Below are 21746 nucleotides of genomic sequence, written 5' to 3' on the forward strand. Positions count from 1 at the left end.
TGTTAAAAACTTTAATAATATTTAAAAACTTTAATATATTATATTATAGTATACATTTTATGAATCAATAGAAACGATTAGGTATATTTAAATTTGGTAAATTATAACTCCACTGGACCAGAGCACGACCACACAACTCAAAACATTAAAATACAATGTTAAAAACTTTAACAATATTTAAAAACTTTAATACTTATATTGTCCTTTTCATGAGCATTTTTCAGAATATTATAGAATCAGTATGTATATTATGAATCAGTAGAAACGATTATACAATATTTAAATTTGGTAAATTAAACTCCGCACGACCACGCAACTCGAAACACAAGTACGCAAATACGGTTGCGTGAAGCGTGGCTCGAGGTCGTGCAATTTACGAGACTCGCTCGAACTGTAGATCCTTGTTAAACAGATGATTTACTTACTAAATACTAGGTTAAGTTTTACAGAAAATGTCAAAAAGTGAACTTCTAAAAGAATACAAGAAAAATGTAGTCCAAATCAAAAAACATGCCAAAAATTTAAGCTTGAGTGAAAAAGAAGTCAACATACTATTCGAACAATCATTTCTCGAATTAAGAAAGGAACAAAATGGTACAAATGTGCCCAAACCAATCAAAGCTCAAAGTCTCTGTACTAGCATAAGAAACATATTCGTACTATTTACTACCCTATCTTTTTTTATTTACATCTTGTTGAACGTTCATCAACCAACGTCCAGCATAGTTTTAAGGAATGTTCAAGGTTTAACTTATCCAACCTTGAAATTTATAAGGTTTTTATCTGTCCCAATAATCAGACTGTTTCCATCTTTAACAGGTAAATCAAACACATTTTTCTTCTCTTTTATGGCTTGTGGGAGATGTGCCCATTTAGCTAGCAATATTTCTTAAAAATAACACATAACTAAACCTACCATACCTACACCAAGACTATTATGAACCTAATCGAACAATGAATGATAGGGAAAAGAAAAAACTTTTCACAACCAAGGGTCGTTCAGGGTGGCAAACCAAAAACTTTTGCGTATAAAAGAGTGTACCTTATAGAATGATTTATACAGTATTTATTCCATTGAAGTTTCGTTATCATGTAGCTTGGCTTTACTTATGGTTATGCATTCTTGAAGTCCAATATCATTTAGTGTTTCCCTGCCACTGAAAATGCTGTATTTTGCCAACTAATCTACTTTTTCATTTTGTTCAAAACCACTATGAGCGTTTATCCATGTAAATATCTACTATATTAAATTACATAGTTGTTAAGTAGATTAGATAAGTAATAGTAGTTTTAATTCTTTGATATAGGGATTTACGTTAATAGAATTTACATCTAGTTGGCTAGAGAAACTTTTTAGAACGGATAATGAGTCAGATAATAGGTCTGTTCCTACAAACAATCAAACTAGTCAGAGTTTGTCGGCAAACAGTTGGTCAGTGAGAGAACATTAATACAGTCATCAGTGCTATCCCCTCTACTCGTGCTGGTCGACAATTCTCTGGTAGTTTCTGACCAGTTTGGCTGCTTATTAGAACAAACCGAATACGAATATGTTTGATGTATTGGAATCAGGTTTAATTTTTTTTAACATCTAGTGATGATATATATGTTACGGTCAATGATGTAAATTGGACATTGACGTTAATGGCCGGGCATTGTCGTGAATGTCCATTTTCCTTGGTTATTAACGACAATGCCCAGCCATTAACGACAATAACCTTAAATATTGGCCAATGTTGTAAAAACTTAACGTAAAATTAGATTTTTCATCAATAACCGGTCAATAACGACAGTGGCCAGAAGCAAATGGCCAATGTTGATAAATCGATGCCTCAGAAGCCAATAGGTGTAAGTCAATAAGTGTTTAAAATGAGATACTAAGATATTTCTGAAAGTAGTTGCAGAAATATAAGTAGTTATTAAAAACAAATAAAACATCTTTATTTATCATAATATGGGTAACATATTCATAAATACAAACAAGGAAATAATAATATTTTTATATACAGTATGGTGCAAATGAAAGGAATAAATTCGTTATTTCGTAAACCGGCGACTTTAAGGAAAAATCCTGAAACAGGTTGATTTTTATTTTTTAATTATGATATTTTGGCATATATTGTATACTAGTGACGTCATCCATCTGGGTGTGATGACGTAATCGATGATTTTTCAAATGACAATAGGGGTCGTGTACTTAATTTAATTTATTTAATTCAAAATACATTTTACTGCTGTCATGAATCAGAAAAAATGTTTATTTCACAAATAACAAACAATGGTTTTTCGCTTAAATTAATGTTTAAACTTCCAAGAGGCAGGTGGCTGGTGGGAGCTGGCTTGATCATTGAATTTCATTCTATAGTGCTTTGTTGTTTTTTTAGTACCCAGTGTTCTCAAAATATTATTATTAAAAATTATTTATTGTCATCACGTTTTCACTTGACTATTAAGTTTATATAATTATTAAAACGAGTGTGCACATCGTTGATATCCATGATAACACTTACTAAATAAATTTACGAGTAATTTCAGCACGAACACAATATACACAAATGAGGTAAAAAATAGTAAATCTACACATAAACTATCTTTTAGTCAAAATTTCAACATTGACTGATTAACAACGGGCATTGTCGACATTGGCCGGGCAATGATAGAAATGTTATCAAGAATTTAAAATTATCATCAATGTCCAGTTTCTATGGACAATAACGTTAATATCCGGCCATTGTCAACAATGACCAATTCAACCGGCCATTGTCGATATTGGCCGGCCAATAACGTTATTGGCCGGATTTACGTCATTGTCCGTAACATATATAAAAAACACAGACTACACAATTATTTTGCTTTTAAGCATCAGTATATATTTGTAGGGGATGTTTAGGGTATTTGGAACTATAATAATTAAGGGTAGTTTTGCTAAGTGTGAGAAGTTTGGAATATAACGGAGTTTAAATTATCGATGTGCAGCTCTCAAAAACAAAAATAACCATATTATACAAAACTTATTAGTGGTGTGCAAGTTCTTGGAGGGGATACGAGAAACAATCGTGCACGAATAGCGGAAAAATGTTGCAACTTTCTTAAATAATTCATATTGTCAATTGAAATTGTCAAATTGACGTATATTTCATACCTACTGTCATCGAAGAAGAAAAATTATATGTTACTCCACAATATCGATATGATATGCAATTATTAGTATATAAAAGTAAATTTATTAATTGTATTTTGCTTGCAGTACTGCATTTTAACAATTAATTTTATTTGCTACATACAATTGTTTACCTTTTAATAGCATAACCTCAGTCTTACTTTTTCTTATAATTTTTTTTGGGCTATGGCCTTGATTATGCAATTATCCAGCAACCAGGACCAATATGATTGGCCAATCTAATTAAAAGTGCGAAAAAAGTTGCCGAGCTATGAAACCAGGTGTAGCTTTTCCAAACTTGCATGGTCCCAATACAACCAGTGCTGAGATATGGATTGGAGACAGAGACCATCTCCAAGGCAGATGAAAACGTTCTACTTCTATTTGAACGAAGGATCCTGCGAGGATTATTCTGTGGCATATATATGTGAAATGGTATTTGGAGGAGGAGTTACAACTAGGAGATATACCACAGATATAAGCATATATTTAGTGGTAAAGACATAGTATCTCTTATAAAAATGGGAAAACTAAGATGGCAGGACATCTAGCAAGATCATAGTAGAACAACCCTCCTAGAAGAATCCTTATGTCACAACCTTTGGGAACTAGAAATAGGGGAAGGCCCAAAACTCAGATGAAAGGGTTGTGTGGATGAGAATGGCAGAAAAATAGATGCAGCAAACCGGCAACAGTTGGCAATGGATAGAACTGACTAGCGTAATTGAAGAGCTTATTTCCAAAGTGTCTTAAATCCATGTAAAGTAAAACTGAGAAATTACAGATTTTCATTCAAATTTAACATACAAATTATACAATTTTACAATTTTCATATGCACTTTTAAATGGTAAATAAGTCGTTTTGGTACATAAAACTTTATTCTATACCTGAAGAAATCTATAAAGATAAAAAAAAAATAAAAAATCGAAATTTTGGATATAAGACACTTTGGAAATAAGCTCTTCAATTGACTTAGGAAGGTTGAGGCTCTTTTATAGGACTACAGCATCATTGATGATGATTGTACAGCTCTCAAACATTTTATCAAGAATTATATACATACATGAGTTATATAATATGACAAACACACTTTATTGTTAAATTTGTTATGATTTTTATGTTTAAATTTTATTTTAGATTTATATGATGAAACATGTCTTATAGAAAACCCCTACTTTTATGTAGCAGATATGGAATGCTGGCCCTGCGAAAATGTTTTCGCTGTGTTGAATATTTCATCAATGGAGGAAAGTTATCTTAAATCTGAATCTGGAACTCCTTTTATTGTCAAAGTAAGCAACTGTGGTAAACAAATTTTTTAACTAATGTTTTTTTAATCTTTTTTCATAGAATATTTAACTCTTAACATATTCGCTGCCACCTTATATTCAGTCAGCTTTGAATGGTGCCACTACGAAAAGAACCCTATTTAATTCGAGGCATTGGTGGCCCCCTGACTCTTGCACTCAAAATGCCTTTAGACGTCAAATGGCAGCAGATGCGTTAACCAGAAAAGTCTGGCCTGTAAGACAACATTTAATATACATTTCTTATTATTTTTGATTCTCCATAACTGACAAGTTAGCAACACCTCCTAATCCTAAACCAACTCGTTAGGTTACCATTCTACTGAATTTCGAATCAGCATGACCACTTGTGCCTGAAATACAGGATAAAATAAAGTGATTTATTCGCGAGTGAATTTTTTTTTATGGCTTTGGCAGTTTGCCATACAGCCAGTTACATGATCTTTTAATTTCATTAGGAGCAGTGAAAAGTTTATGAATTTTTGCAATTGAATAGACTAGAATAGATAAATTTAAAGTTGGAAATCAATACAACAATTAGTGAAAAGAAGAGAAAATATATATACATACACATTCGCGAGTGAATTAATCAGTGAATAAATTCACGTAGTTTGTGAGACAATGGTTGTCTGTTTGTGTCATTAAATCGTTATTTGAGTTGCTTCGTGAGTTGCTAGTTCCTCGAAAAAGATATCTGTTTTGGCCAACCATTTTGAAGAAACTGTTATGAAGTGGTGTGAAATTGTTAGTAATGCTGTTGATATAGATGCTGTTTTATAGAATGAGCATATTGACAAAGAAGATATTATTATTCTGAAGCTAATAATCTTTAAAGTAAAATTGTGACAGAACATAAAAAAATATATATGTCCAGAAAAAATATACTTAGATAATATCAGAATCAGAACGTACAAGAGTACCTCGAAAAACTAACACCTACGGAAGCAACAGATTATTCTGTATGGCGTGCTACACGAAAAATGAAAAGACCAATACAACAAATACCTCCGCTTAGAGACTCTGCGGGAACATGGGCCAGAAGTAATAATGAAAAAGCAAAGGCCTTTGCTGAACACCTAAGCAACGTCTTTAAACCTTACAACATGGACCAAAACGACGAAGATAATAATTAAATCTTAAATTTTCTTGATATACCTTTTCAAATGGATCTCCCAATAAAAAAATTTAAACCTAAAGAAATCCGAATGGTAATTATGGATGAAATTAATCCAAAAAAGGCTCCTGGATATGACCTCGTCACTGGAAAAATCCTGCAAAACGTAACTAAGAAAACAATCATGGCAATAACACATATATTTAATGCAATACTTACGTATGCACATTTTCCCAATCAGTGGAAAGTAGCAGAGATCATAATGTTACAAAAACCAGGAAAAGACCCCAAAGAACTGAACTCATATAGACCCATTAGTCTTTTACCAATATTATCTAAGCTATTTGAAAAAATGTTTCTACGTCGATTAGAACCAATAATAGAAGAAACAAGATTAATTCCAAAACACCAATTTGGTTTTCGTAGCAAACATGGAACAATAGAGCAAACACATCGTATAGTCAAACAAATCAGCAATGATCTAGAAAACAAGAGGTACTGTAGTGCAGCTTTTCTAGATATCAGCCAAGCATTCGACAAAGTGTGGCATACAGGACTCCTCCATAAGCTGAAGAAAAATCTTCCGTATCAATATTATTTAATTATAAAATCGTATCTGACAGATCGCTTTTCATTAGTAAAACAACAAGATGCTCGCTCAGAACTATTTAAAATAAAATCCGGTGTCCCACAAGGTAGTGTACTTGGTCCCTTACTATACCTGTTATTTACTGCTGACCTACCTACAACTAGATTGACAACAGTCGCAACATTCGCGGATGACACAGGTATTATCGCATCTCACACAGACCCCCAAAGAGCTTCGCACAACTTACAAGCCCACTTAAATAAAATAGAAAAATGGTTAAAAAAATGGAAACTAAGAGCTAATGAAACAAAATCGACCCACATGACATTTACCATGCGAAGAGAGAGCTGTCCACCAGTATACATAAACAACAAACAATTATTACAAGTAGATACAACCAAATACCTGGGCATACATCTAGATAAAAAACTAACATGGAGAAAACACATATTCACCAAAAGAAAGCAACTTGGACTCAAACTTCAACAAATGTACTGGATTCTGGGTAGACATTCAAGACTGTCAATTGAAAATAAATTAGTGGTATACAAAGCCATACTTAAACCCATATGGACCTATGGCATACAGCTATGGGGCTCAGCCAGTAACTCTAACTTGGAAATTATACAACGTTTTCAAAATAAGGCATTAAGAACCATAGTAAACGCTCCATGGTACGTCCCCAACGCAATAATAGAGAGAGACCTGAAAGTTCCCAGCATCAAAGAAGAAATCAGCAAATACAGTGAAAAGTATGAAGAAAGACTTGTGCGCATCCAAATGATTTCGCGAGTGAATTATTAAACACGGAGGGTGAAGTTCGCAGACTTAAGCGTTATAAACCAACTGACTTACCAAATAGATTTTAGATAAATTAGAACTATTTTAAGTTTTACTTTATTTTACTAGTAGTACTATCTATACATTTGTTGATAATTTAGAAAGGAAAGTTTTCATTGGAATTCTTACCTACATGTCATAGCCTAAGAAAGTCATAACTTTAACTGATTGTTCCTAACGGAACAGATTGTTAAATAAATTGGAGTAATAAAAAAAAAAAAAGATAATATCAAACTGAAGGCAGACCTTTACAGATGACATAGAAATCTGCCGATGCATTAGACATGTTTGAAAGAAAAATATTACGTAGGATACTGGGCCCAATAAGTGAAAATAACTGGCGAATTAGGTATAATAAACAAATATACAAACAATATATTGATCCAACTGTAGTGATTACGGTGGACAGGGCATGCTGTCCGCATGCATAAGAATAGAATCCCCAGAAAATTGCTAAATACAAGACTGCAAGGAAAAAGACCTGTTGGAAGACCAAAAAAGAGATGGGAAGGTGAAGTAGATGAGGATACCAAAAACCTCCTAAAAACGCATTCCTGAAAAAGAACAATAGTAAATCGAAATGATTGGAGAATGTTGCTGAAGGAGGCCAAGGCCCGATTTTGGCTGTAGAGCCATTGGATGAATGGAAAGCAGACCTTCATCTCATACAAGAAAACAGAACAATATCGAAAATTCTTGTACTAATAAGTTTTTGACAATGTTAAAATGGTTCAAATTTTTTTACCAAATATGATCACTTGCAGTTTAAGTACTTTCGTTTTTGGAAAAATTAATATCTTACAAAATGTTATCACAAAAATGTAACCTTTCTGGTTAAGAGTTAAGATGCTATGCACTATGTTATTTGTATTTTTCATTGAAACTAATGTATCTTTTAGTCGAACCAAAAGACTGTAACCCTTAAAACCCTCCAACAAACTTACAAACAAAACAGGGTACTCCTGGATTCAGAAACAAGAAGACTACAATCTACTAATTCCAGTATTACTACATTAAGAGATTTATTTGGTAGTGACGACAATATTTTTCTGTCCAATTTGAACACTCATATCTCTTGGAGAATAACCAAAATGGCATCTGCTCGTATCATTCGTCAGGTCTTCCCAAAACCATTTTTTCTTCCAGAAAGGTGAGTTTACAATTTTTAGTGTTATGAGTGAAAATTAAAAAAGAAAGAAATGTAAATCATTATTTCCATCAACTAAATTATTTCTCAACTTATTTCTTATATTCTTCTTCATTAAAAGTAGCAATTATTGTATTCCTTCAGGCATGTAGCCAAAGGGGGGTCCATGGGGTCCGGACCCCTCCCAAAATTGTCTCGGCTTTGGTACCAAAGCAGCAAGTTTATCCCCAAGTTATTATTATTATTTTTGAAAAAGTAAGTAGTTTAAAAATCAGATTTACCACGAGGAAAAGTATTCTATGAACATTTTTAAATTCTTTTACCTGGATTTGCCTTTACAGAAAACGCAAAATTGCTAGAAAATTTGTCTGCCTATTACTCCCACGACATTTCTCTTACATAAATAAAAGCTAAATATATGTTATGGCATGGTATAATTGTAACACAGTATCATCTTTGGAACCAAATACCGAAAGTCTCCGCGTAATGAACATTGTAATATAGATTTTTTTCCAAAAATTTACAATTTCCCTACAATTTTGGCAACTATCCCTGTCACAACGGCCAGTGTAAAACGTTCGTTCTCAACAATGAATCGAGTAAAAACTTCACCCGGAAACAAGATGGGAAACAAAAGCGAAAGACTCATTTTATTGGCTCTTTGGTCCGTTCATTGGAATGTTGAGTTAAAGCCAAGTACATTTTTTATCAAATAACCAAAAATTACTGGGTCGACAATTGAATAGAAGACCAGATGTACTCTTTTCTATGGAATCCTATATTTCGTTATACATAGTAGTCACTAACATCATCATCTCCTTCTTCTTCTTTAGCCCATTTCTATCCAGCTTTGGACATAGGTCTTCCTCAAATCTTTCCATATAAATTGTCCTTGGCTGCGCTTTTTCGGTGAGTTCCTGTAGCTTATACAATATCGTCCTTTCATCGCATCTGAGGTCTTCCTCTTCTTCCTGCCACGGCCTCCAGTTTTGTATTGTAGCACTTGATCTTTTACCTTCCTGTCTCGCATTGTGACCCACAAAGCTCCACTTTAACCCTGTTATATGTGATGACTAACATCATCAAAGACGCTAAAATGATATTAAAGATACAATGGTGAAATTAGTTGAAATTGGAAAAATTTTACCGTCTAATCGAAACAAGAGCAGTCTTATTTTAGTTAGTTCAGAGAGCGCCAACGTGCTGTAACTAGTTTCGACTCTTGTTAGAGTCTCTTCAGAGAACACATATTTGATTCTCTCTAAACCACTAAAATTCTGGCAGTCAGCCTCTTCCCACACACGAAAGATTATGATGATATGGATGCCTTGGTGGCATCTGCTAAAGGCGAACGAAATATTTACTTCTAATATTAACAATATTAAAAATAAAACTTTATCAGAACTAATCTTCTGGTTACACCATTCGTGGCTTCTAAAATTTGCAAGTCAACGAATTGCCGGAGCTAAGAAGGCCGAGGGAGATCTATCAAGTTGCATCTCACTACCTGCCTGTCCAGCACGGTAAAATTCCAACAAAGATTAGTTCCCAATACTTAGAATAGGAGTAGAACTAATAAAAATAATAAATAATCATTTCGTTGTGAATCGAAACAAGAGCAGTCTTATTTTAGTTAGTTCAGAGAGCGCCAAAATTTGAGTTGTGTTTGGACCCCCCTCAAGCACATTTCCTGGCTACGTGCCTGTATTCCTTGATAATATGTTATCTTGTTCTCTTATTATTTTTTTTACCGTATAAGCTGTTGATTTCCATTTGTACATTTACTATTTAACTCACCAGTAACGGATCTCCGAGGAGGGAAAATGGCTATTTTCCCCTCACAAGGTTCAAAATTAAAGGAAAAGTTCTTGAAACATAAAAAAATATGTTAGCTGACATGAAACTTAAATCACGTACAGACAAATTCAACCCAATGAATACGCTAGTCGGGAAAATTAAGACAACTTAATGCATGTAAGTTATTATTTATGTGTTTTATGTAGTTTGAGTTTATCTTTTTTTATGTCTGTTGGTTGGTGTTTCATTGGAAGTTCCCTCCCTAAGGCAAATTTCCCCTCCCAAGGCAAATGTCTAGATCCACTACTGTAACTTACTATTATCTCAAACTATTTGTCTTAAATGTTTTAAAAAAATCTTCCTCTAAAGTCACATCAAAAGCATCGCAAGCCATGTCTATGCCTGTTTGTCAAAATATGTCATCCTTACTCTAAAGAATCTTCTTCCTCTAAATGTTCACATGATAAATATTGCAATATAACGATGTAATGATAAAATGAGGAAGCATGAAAAATCACTGAGATAAATAATGTTCCTGGAAGTAGAAAACGAAGAAGATCAAAGAAGACCTGGTAGGATATATTTATGAATTTAACTAGGGAGGACCACCCTGCATAGAAAAGTGGCTATCACCATTGCGAAGGCTTCTCGATTTTCTGCAATATGGAATAATTAAGGGGGTTAGAAGTAAAAGGGTTTAAGTGCACTTTTTTAAAATTTTACTTTAAGTACAGATTCGCGTACGGTTCGCTAAACTCGGATACAACTTTCTAGTGATTTTAGTAAGTAATTTTGCCAATTTGGTAAAATTGGCAAAAAAATTATTACTAAATAGTTAGTAATTTTGCCACTTTTGGCAAAATTGGCCAAAAACAAAAAAATTACCTACTAAAATCACTAGCCAGTTGTGTCTGAGTTTAGCCGACTTATATTAGAACTTGGTGGTAAAACGATTTAAGCATATTTCGCCCTACAGTCGCCATCTATCGCCATTACATTTAGTTCACTGAAAACAATTGCAGTTTGCTTTGGTAGTAAACAGGTTTAACCGTACGCTGAAACCGTTTTACCACAAAACTATTTTTAGTATTGTGTAAAAAAAATAGTAATAAGCGGGTTTAAGTGCGCTTGAACCATTTTACCACAAAACTATTTTTAGTATTCTGTAATGTGTATACACATGTTAATACTGGATTAATTTCAAGTAAATAAATATTAGATTTGTGGCCAATTTTGAAGACTAATTAAGTATTATGCAACGTGTCAGTTGTAGTTACACTGTGGATAACAGCTGGGAAAAAATGATTAGTAATATGCAGTTAACATCTGCACTTGAACCGTTTTACCAGTAACATTTATCAACACCATGTACCGATTCAAGTACATTTTTTTAATAATTGAAAAAAGGAAGGATATAGTAAGAGTAATAATATACCCTTATACTTTTATCATTTTATAGTACATTGTACACGAAACATATTTTAATTTAATGACTCCTAGAATTTATAAAACTTAAACAGCTTTGAAGCTGATTATCTCAGAACTATCAAAACTGCACTTAAACCCTTTTACGTCTGACCCTCTCAATTGTCTTGCGCTTGATATAATTTGAGTCCATTCACAAATGTTTTTATGCACTTGTACGGATCTCTATTTTGCCTTTAAGGATCAGTTTAGTATGCTATATCGATTTTCCCCCGCTATATGTCCCAGATAGTACATTTTCCGGTGTTTGGAACTTTGACAGTCTTAAGCAGTTCTCTATGTTTGTTAACTCTCCTTAGTACTTCTTCGTTAGTTTTTCTTGCTGTCGAAGGCATCTTCAGCATCCATCTATGAATCCACATTTCCAGTGCTTCAATTCGGTTCATGGTCGATACTTTTAGTGTCCACACTTCTGCACTATACAAAAGTACAGACCATTCTTTCCATACCATTCTTTGTCTTAGTTTTTATTGGTATTAAGGGTATTCATTTTGAGTGATTTATAGTAGACAAAAAACCTTAGAATGTGAAAAAAGGAACATAAATTGTATAATTTTAAATGATAAGAGTAAGCTTTAGCTGCTTCTATATAATTGGTTTAAATTTTGAACACTAATTATGTAAAATAACAGTAGTATTACAAAAATTGTATTTTCTTTAAAATCGATAAAATTGTAGATCTGGTCAAAGCGTTGAAAGGTTTGTAATGTTAGATGGCCACACAGCAGAGCCTTACGTGTTACCTAATACCGAATGCAGCTACGTATTTCTAATACAGGGATCTGGAGAGAGAAGTATTGTACTAAAACCTTCCAAAGAATGTAGTAATAACTGCCGTACTGTATCAGTAGTATTGAAGCCTTCATATATATGTAAGTATGAATGATTTTTTGCATTAGAACAAAAGGTCAGTATGCTTTTTTTAAACTTAATCTACTAACGTAGAATCACTATTAAATCCCTTCAAAATATGCTTGTAAAGTAAATCTTGTCTGATATAATTTCTAAACATTTCTCAAGCATGATAAGGCAGCTTCGACATAACTTATTGTTGCTATGAGAAGTTTCAATATAGCTTTGATACAAGAGTTCTTGTTTACAAGAGTGAAATAAGAAGTATATGGGGCATTGGTGAAGAGCTTATATATAGCTGATATGTGAAGTACTAAGGACCTGTATTATAGTGATACGACATATCACCTAGCTAGAAAGTTGAAACAGCCAGTGACAGATTGGGGGGAAAATGGACTATGATGCGCATGCACACCATCTGACCTAGGGCAGTACAATCACCAATAAAATAGATGAGCTGTTACTACAGTTTCTTACGGAACATGATTTAGATCGACTAAACATAGGAAACAAACCAACATTCATAACTTCACAACAAAAGGAGGTAATTAATATTATTAAACAGTGGCCATAACTCATGTGGCATTGTTACTAAATTGCATATAATACAGGAGGTGTCTTATTTAGACCATCGAGACATGTTTTGGAATAACAGTTAATGAGCTTATCTAGAAAATTTATTTTAATAATCGTAAAACAAACTGGGAAGCATATCAAGCAGACCTACATTATTGTTTAGACAGAGTTAAAGGAATGATAAGACATACTCTGGACCCCGACATGGCTATGAAACAATGTTAGGAGGCATATCTTCTTTTGAAAACAATTGTTAAGAAATATTGAAGAATTTCAACAGGTACTCTGATGGAATGAAAGAGGTCTATTCAGGAGAAGAATAGTAGAAAAAATATGTTGGAACATGAAAGGAAGCCCTAATACAATTTGGAGAAAAATTGCCAGTAGTATTAGAGAGACTGCTATTGAAATACTTGGGAAAACGTCAGGAAAAAGGTTTGAGGATAAAGAGACTTGGTGGTGGTCAAACGAAGTACAAGGAAAAATAAAAGAGAAGAGAAAATTATATAAAAAGTGGCAAGAAACCAGATCCGACACAGATCTTCAAAACTATATGGTGGCGAAAAAGGAAGCGAAAGTAGCAATAGCAAAAGCCAAAGCAGAAGCGTATTCAAACTTATACGATCAACTTGATACCAGGGAAGGCGAAACGACGATATATAAAATAGCCAAACAGAGAGCAAAGAAAGCCAAAGATTTTAATCAGATTAGATGTATCCGAGATGAAAATAATAAAATACTAGTTTACGAAAGGGATGTCAAAAAGAAATGTAGAAATACTTTGACAGCTTATTAAATGAAGAATTTGACAGACAGTCTGTAGAGTCAACGGAGTCAGTAGCAGCAATGGTCACTAAAATAACCAACGAGGAAGTGGCTCAAGCGCTTCAAAAAATAAAGAAAGGAAAAGCGGTAGGACCAGATGATATTCCTGGGGAAGTATGGAGAGCATTGGGAGAGACAGGAACAAGGTGGCTAGCAGGTCTATTTAATAGAATTGTGGAAGTTGGACAAATGCCAGACGAATGGAGAAGCAGTATACTGGTACCTGTTTACAAAAACAAGGGAGATATACAACAATGTACAAACTACAGGGCTATAAAACTGCTTAGCCATACCATGAAAATATGGGAAAGAGTAATTGATAGACGGATACGTGAAGAGACTGAAATATCCGAGAATCAATTTGGCTTTATGCAGGGTAGATCAACAACAGATGCAATTTTCATTACAAGGCAGTTGATGGAAAAATACAGGAGGAAAGAAACAAACGCTCATATGGTATTCATTGATCTTGAGAAAGCTTATGATAGAGTTCCTCGAGAGATTCTGTGGTGGGCACTCAATAAGAAAGGAGTCCCTGGTGAATATGTAAATTTTTATACAAAAACTGTGATAGAGCCATACGCTAAATAAATAAATAAATGTAAAGATTGTGAGGGATATGTATGAGGGAGTAACGACTAGTATTAGGACAGGTGTGGGAGAGACTGATAAATTTCATGTGAAAGTAGGATTGCACCAAGGCTCTGTGCTGTCCGTATTTATTGTCATTAGTTTTGGACCAGATAACAGCGAAACTACAGGGTAACATTCCATGGTGCTTAATGTATGCTGATGATGTCGTGTTAGTAGGAAATAGTGAAAGAGACTTAGAACAAAAACTGGAACAGTGAAGACAAGCTCTGGAGGAAAAAGGTTTAAAACTTAGTAGGACAAAAACAGAGTATTTGAAATGTTCATTTAAAGATGGAAATACCACAAATAAAATGGTATCTTTGGATGATGAAATAATTGTGAAAAGCAATAGTTTTAAGTACCTAGGATCGGTATTACAGAGTAATGGAGATGCATGCAGTAGAATTAGGGCTGGATGGATGCAGTGGAAAGAAGCGAGTGGTGTGTTGTGTGACAGAAAAATTCCAATGAAGCTGAAGGGAAAATTCTATAAAACAGCCATAAGGCCGGCTATGATGTACGGAACTGAATGTTGGGCAGTGAAAAAGAAAGTGGAACAACGAATGCATGTGGCGGAAATGAGAATGCTTAGATGGATGAGTGGAGTGACAAAGAAGAATAAAATTAGAAATGAGTATATTAGGAGAAGTCTAGGTGTGGCACCAATTGATGCCAAAATGAGAGAGCATAGGTTAAGATGGTTTGGTCATATTCAACGTCGAGACGTTAATCACCCAATACGAAGAATAGCTGAAGTGCAGATTCCTGGAAGGAGTAGGAGAGGAAGACCAAAGAAGACCTGGGGGGGAGACGATAAGGCAGGACATGTTGGTAAAGGGGATTAACATTGATATGACCCAAGATAGAATTCTGTGGAGAAATGCAATTAGGGAAGCCGACCCCGCATAGGGATAAGGCAAAGAGAATGATGATGACTCTGATGGAATGAAAACCTTGCAAATCAAATAACAGAAGTCGGACGAAAATTTAATTTCTTCAAAAGATTAGACAAGTAAAATGATTATCTCAAAGCTCTGGCTGTATACAGGGTGGTTCATCTTATTCGCCTCGGTCTCTGTACGGAAAACCACTTGATATTTGAAAAAAATTTCTTCACAGAAATATACAGGGCCTTCAATACTACAACCTAAAAATAATGTGAATTATACAGGGTGTTCCAAAAAAGAGTGGTATATCAAAGTTATATTTTTTCTTATGGAATGCCCTATATCTGATGACATTATTGAATTGACCTTAAAAAATAAGCTATACTTTCATAAGGGTTCCCTATACCTAAATACAGGGTGTTTTGATTTATTTCGATTTTTATAAAAATGTAAGGTTTTAGAAAAAAACTAATATCTACGAATCTAAGAAGCAGTAACAAATTCTTTGTTGGATCTTAATAATAGACTATTTAGTATACTTAAACAGATGCTTATTGCAGCAAAATTTCTTACAGGGTGGTCAAAATATGAGATTGTTCTATTAACAAATTCAAGCTGTAATAACTTACTTATTTTAAATGGAACACCCTGTATCTTACTAGTCTATCGAGTAGAAAATTTACTTGGCTTTCAATTCTTATTAGGGTTTCCTATACCTATCTCCCTTCATTTTTTAAATATTTAAAGATTTCCTAATTTGTAAGCTTTAAAAATTAGAATTACATAAGTACCTATGTCGTGTTTATGTACAACCATCACCAACACCAGCAAGATACTTAGACAAGGTACTGGCATTAATAAAATTTTCATTGTAATCATGTAATCACACAGAGTGCTGTATTATTTTAGTTGATTTTGGCCTACATGTGAAATTGAATAATATGTTTATTTTAAACTGCATACCCTATTAGGTGCCGTATTCTGGAAGATATTTAAATTATATTTCATTCAGTATAAGTATTTTCCATATCTTAACCCAACGGTTATTAAGTAAAAAATACCAAGTTTCTTGTAAAAGGTATATATTAAAATACCCTAAATAAGGGTCACAATACAAAACGTTTTCGGATTAAGAAATCCATCATCAGTGTTTAAAAGCCAAAATTTGCATGCCTGAGCCACCAAAATGTATCGGGTAAAAACCCTTTAAATGTAAATAATAAGGATGTTTTACATATTTATATAAAATTCATTGGATGATATAGATAAACCTGGATGTTACCCAGGGCAACACAGGACTCTCCCCACGTGGTTGGAACTTTTTTTGGAGAAAACCTCACATATTGGATTTCAACTGACCAGTTGGCCATTGAAATCCAATATGTGAGGTTTTCTCCAAAAAAAGTTCCAACCACGTGGGGAGAGTCCTGTGTTGCCCTGGGTAACATCCAGGTTTATCTATATCATCCAATGAATTTTATATAAATATGTAAAACATCCTTATTATTTACATTTAAAGGGTTTTTACCCGATACATTTTGGTGGCTCAGGCATGCAAATTTTGGCTTTTAAACACTGATGATGGATTCCTTAATCCGAAAACGTTTTGTATTGTGACCCTTATTTAGGGTATTTTAATATATACCTTTTACAAGAAACTTGGTATTTTTGTGATTTATGGTATACAGCCAGCTACAGGAAGTTTATTTTCCTCCTGGATTTTGGTTATTAAGTAAATTTAAGAACGCCACTTTTTCTTTGAATCTTTAAATCGCAATTACAAACAATTAAATGCAACGGCTACTTTGACGAAAACGAGCCTATTGTACAAAAATATGTAAAAATGGGTATTTACAGATTAACATGGGAATTTATATTTACAGAATAACATGTGTATTGAGAATGTTAACATGGAATTGAAGAGATTTTAAATATCTTCCATTATAAAGAATAGGATATCGAGTATGTCATTTAAAATAAGAACACTCTGTGTGATTAAATGATAAAAATGTGAATTTTATTAATGAAACTATCTTGACTAAGATATTTAAGTATATTGCCGGTATTGGTGATGTGTTGTACATAACCACGACATAGGTACTTATGTAATTCTAATTTTTAAAGCTTACAAATTAGGAAATCTTTAAATATTTCAAAAATGAAGGGAGTTAGGTATATGAAACCCTAATAAGAATTGAAAGCTAAGTAAATTTTCTACTCGATAGACTAGTAAGATACAGGGTGTTCTATTTAAAATAAGTAAGTTATTACAGCTTGAATTTGTTAATAGAAAAATCTAATATTTTGACCACCCTGTAAAAAGATAGGTATAGGAAACCCTAGTACAAATTGAAAGCTAAGTAAATTTTCTACGCGATAGACTAGTAAGATACAGGGTGTTCCATTTAAAATAAGTAAGTTATTACAGCTTGAATTTGTTAATAGAACAATCTCATATTTTGACCACCCTGTAAGAAATTTTGTTGCAATAAGCATCTGTTTAAGTATGCTCAATAGTCTACTATTAAGATCCAAGAAAGAATTTGTTACTGCTTCTTAGATTCGTAGATATTTATTTTTCTCTAAAACCTTACATTTTTATAAAAATCGAAATAAATCAAAACACCCTGTATTTAGGTAAAGGGAACCCTTATGAAAGTATAGCTTATTTTTTAAGGTCAATTCAATAATGTCATCAGATATAGGGCATTCCATAAGAAAAAATATAACTTTGATATACCACTCGTTTTTGGAACACCCTGTATAATTCACATTATTTTTAGGTTGTAGTATTAAAAGCCCTGTATATTTCTGTGAAGAAATTTTTTTAAAATATCAAGTGGTTTTCCGTACAGAGACCGAGGCGAATAAGATGAACCACCCTGTATAATAAGGAATTAAAAAAGTCAAAAAGATAATAGTGGAGAAGGTATTGCTAGGAGATAGAACAGAAGAAGACCCTCAAATTCTATAAGAACTCACATGACTCCATCCAGAAGGAGCTTGCTTTGTCTATTCTAAATCTAATCCCCAAAAATAATGTTTCCATTTGGCATTATATTGTTGTACCTCAGTATGTATATCTATCTGTTCTCTCAATGATTTCCTTATTACTACTTAACTTATTATGGAGGATACGGTTTGTTTTCTTATGAGAATGTTTTTTGTATTGATCCGTAGTCAATATTTCCTATTGATTTCTGTTACTTTGTGCATTAGGTTTTGGAGACCTCTGTAAATATCAGAAAATACCAGCCGCATACCTGACATTATTTAATTATTTCTCCCCGTTTATACACATACCGTCATCTACATCAACTAGGCTTCATTAAACATGTTTTTGTAGTAGAGTTTAAACAATAATGGATTAAAAAAATGGAGTAGTGGAGTTAGTGTACATCCCTTTCTAACCTCTTTGCTGATTTTGATCCCATATGTATCTTTCCTATTCTTATATTTGCTTTCTAACCTCAGTATGGTTCTGATATAAATTTTAAGTCTTTATCACATAGACATAATAAGAACACACTAGGTTAGGCTCCACGTTGGGCGCCAGTTTGTTACGAAATAATAAGTTAGGTAGAAGATATATAAAAGTAGTTATGATAAAATGCAAAAACTATTTATATCCTTATCTCAGGAGTTTACAGTTGGTTCACAGAGGGGGATCCTGGTTAATTCTGAGCATTAAAACAACCTATAACTACAAATATTTATTGAACATAAAATAAAAACAGAAAATGAAGCACAATATAAGGGAAGTGTAATGACTATTGAACTATTAAGACTATTAAATATACAATACTGTAAAGACTTGAAAAGACCCTAACTTATTACATACAATACACCGTTGTTAAATTGCAGTATAGAAAATATGAACATAAAATACTATAATTGATATTGACAAAAATGCACCCTGAATAGTAAAATGTACCTACGTTAAGCAAGAATCAGATATCCGTAACTATACTATATTAATATTATTATTACCAAATATAGTGAACTATTTATACCATGAATTGTCAAATACCTACTTCTTGCAAGTCTACCTGTGGAATTAACTAAGTATAATAAATATACCCTGTATTCACTCTGTTAATAGATTAATACCCTCGTATAGCGCTATATTCAGGTGTACAATGAGGGTAACAGGAAGGACTTAGATCTGAACAAAATTGTAGGTATAGACACAGTATAGGATACATATATGGAATATATAAAAATAGAGGTGATATTGTTAATACTGACTTCCTCTTCTTGCTTACGGGTCTTGTAAGTGTGTATTCTAGATGTGGTGACTCTGGTTACTACTACACTACTACTACTACTACACTAGCACTAGATGATGGTTGCTAGGAGCCACTAGCTGTGTCCTTAAGCCGTGGCCTACCAAGGATGAAAATAGGGAGTCAGTAGAGACTAGACAGTAGAAACACAAGAGACTATACGCCTAATAATAGTGTTAAAGATATTTACCTGTGTTGTAAGGTGGCCACAAGAGAGAGATTGCTACCAGAACCTTTCCTCAACCGCGAGTGATGAAGAACAGCCTAGGAAAGATAAAGGACATTAGTCCAAGCGTGCAACAGCGACCAAAACCATTGATTAAGTTATAACTTGTAACATACTTACTTATATACTCTCACAAGTTGAGATTATGTCACGTAACTAAATAAAATTTCCATCGGCACCACAAAATATACAGCCCCAAATCCGTCACTGGCAAAAGCTCTTCCAGACGATAATTTTTCATAAACTTGGCTGTATTTTCTCATCGATGGAAAAAGATTAGCCAAATTTCACCCTTTGCAATCCCAAATCAATCAAAGACTGGATGGCATCCGTCTCCTCTTAATATCATTCCATCTGAGTTCCAACTCAGACGAAACATTCAAGCACGGAACCACTAATTGATTCACTTACGTGACAAAAACCTATGCACAAACTGTGAGCGAGAGAAAGACAGCACATTTCTACCACCTCAAACATTCCTAAAACAGAACCGTTTTGCGAACGAACCATCTATCTTATAGCAGCTAGCATAGGCGTAACCAGGGTGTTTTGTAATATTTAAATGATTTGTCGTAACAAAGCTGTGGTCCGCTCTGTGAATAAAAGTGTAACGTCAATATCAAGGACATCATTGTATGTATGTACATTGTACATGTTATATCTGGAATCTTCCAAAAAGTATTTAACCTTTGTTTAAACTTCAAAATTCCTTATTCTTCGTCGTCAAGTTTATAGTATCTTTTGAAGTAGTATCTATTCAACTTTCAATACGTTCCCAACAGTGCTTTAAGTCACAGAAGCTGTTCTAAAATTATGTTTCTGTAATGGCTCTTATTGGCCATTGTCGCATTCGTTTGAATCGTGTATATTTGACCGAAATAAATTCAAAATAATTACTCGCCAAGTTCAATCATTGGCGATTCGATTTATTGATCGAAAAAAACATCTGTTCAATAACGGCTTCTAAGCGAATCTCTTTCTGCTCTGTTGTAAGCAATTTGGCAAACACGTTTGTTATTATCAAAATATCTTCGTAAAACGACGATTTTCTTCAATCGCAAGTCTTACATGTTCTAGTTTTTCCGGTGTTGTGCTTGTGTTTTCCCAATCATTCTGTGTTTTCTTTCCAAAGCACTAGTGCATTTTTTATATAGTTTCGGCACAACTTTTCCGCTTTTCCAAGTTTAATGGAAAACTAAATGCAATAAACTAGCATCTTTCTGTCATTTTGATCGATAACAAAATTTGAAAACCCAAAAGAGAAAAATAAGGAAAATCATACTATTACGAACTAGGCAGGTCTGATTGGTATGCGGCAAGTTTGTGAGGGGTGATTTACTACATTTTTGTACCTTATAGAGTGCGCTAGAATGTTTTACCATAGTGTTACGAATAACATCGGCTAGTGTTGGAAGAGATCCCTTATATCATATTATAAATGTAAACTCATACATACGTAAGGTAGATTGATTCATTATTTCCATCTATTCTAATAAACCATCAACTTATTTTTTTCCACACTTAGGTATATGTGTTTTTGTTTGTTCACATAATAATAATGTGTTTGTTTTTGTTTGATTAATGTGTGTTTTTGTTTATTTTCAGTATGGTATAACTGGTGGTACTGGCGACCTATTAGTCTTCCAGTAACGAATGCAACTGGGCCTTCCATAACTTATATCAATTCGTACTGTTAACTGTGTTAACCTTTTTATAAAAGTCTTTATCAATATTTAATCTATACCCAAATAAAAAGGCTGATTTTATTGACATTTGTTTTATTTATAACACAAAACTCAAAAAAGAATGTGTATGTACTTTTTACGCACGTAAGAAGTTATTTTTCTATTATATAATTTTAACGAAGTAAATATACTTAACAGGTTATTTGTATTACATTTAAATATTAAACTAACTTTCTTATCTACCACTTTCAAAAAATGTTTATTAAAACAACCAAAAATAAAAAAAATGAATCCTCCAGGATTGGAACCCGGGACCTTTCGATCTCTGACCGAACG

At 33.4% G+C, this 21746-nt stretch overlaps 1 protein-coding gene across 1 annotated transcript; it reads left to right on the top strand.

Annotated features, from left to right (window-relative positions):
• Window positions 1-400: 400 nt before the first annotated feature.
• On the top strand, window positions 401-21495 carry LOC114332028 (uncharacterized). Its single transcript, XM_028281731.2, has 5 exons — window positions 401-819; window positions 4299-4453; window positions 7911-8161; window positions 12119-12312; window positions 21331-21495. The coding sequence occupies exons 1-5, from the start codon at window positions 453-455 to the stop codon at window positions 21420-21422; spliced, it is 1059 nt and encodes a 352-aa protein (XP_028137532.2). The 5' UTR covers window positions 401-452; the 3' UTR covers window positions 21423-21495.
• The last annotated feature ends 251 nt before the right edge of the window (window positions 21496-21746 follow it).

Source organism: Diabrotica virgifera, chromosome 1, assembly GCF_917563875.1.
Source record: "Diabrotica virgifera virgifera chromosome 1, PGI_DIABVI_V3a".
NCBI lineage: Eukaryota > Metazoa > Arthropoda > Insecta > Coleoptera > Chrysomelidae > Diabrotica > Diabrotica virgifera.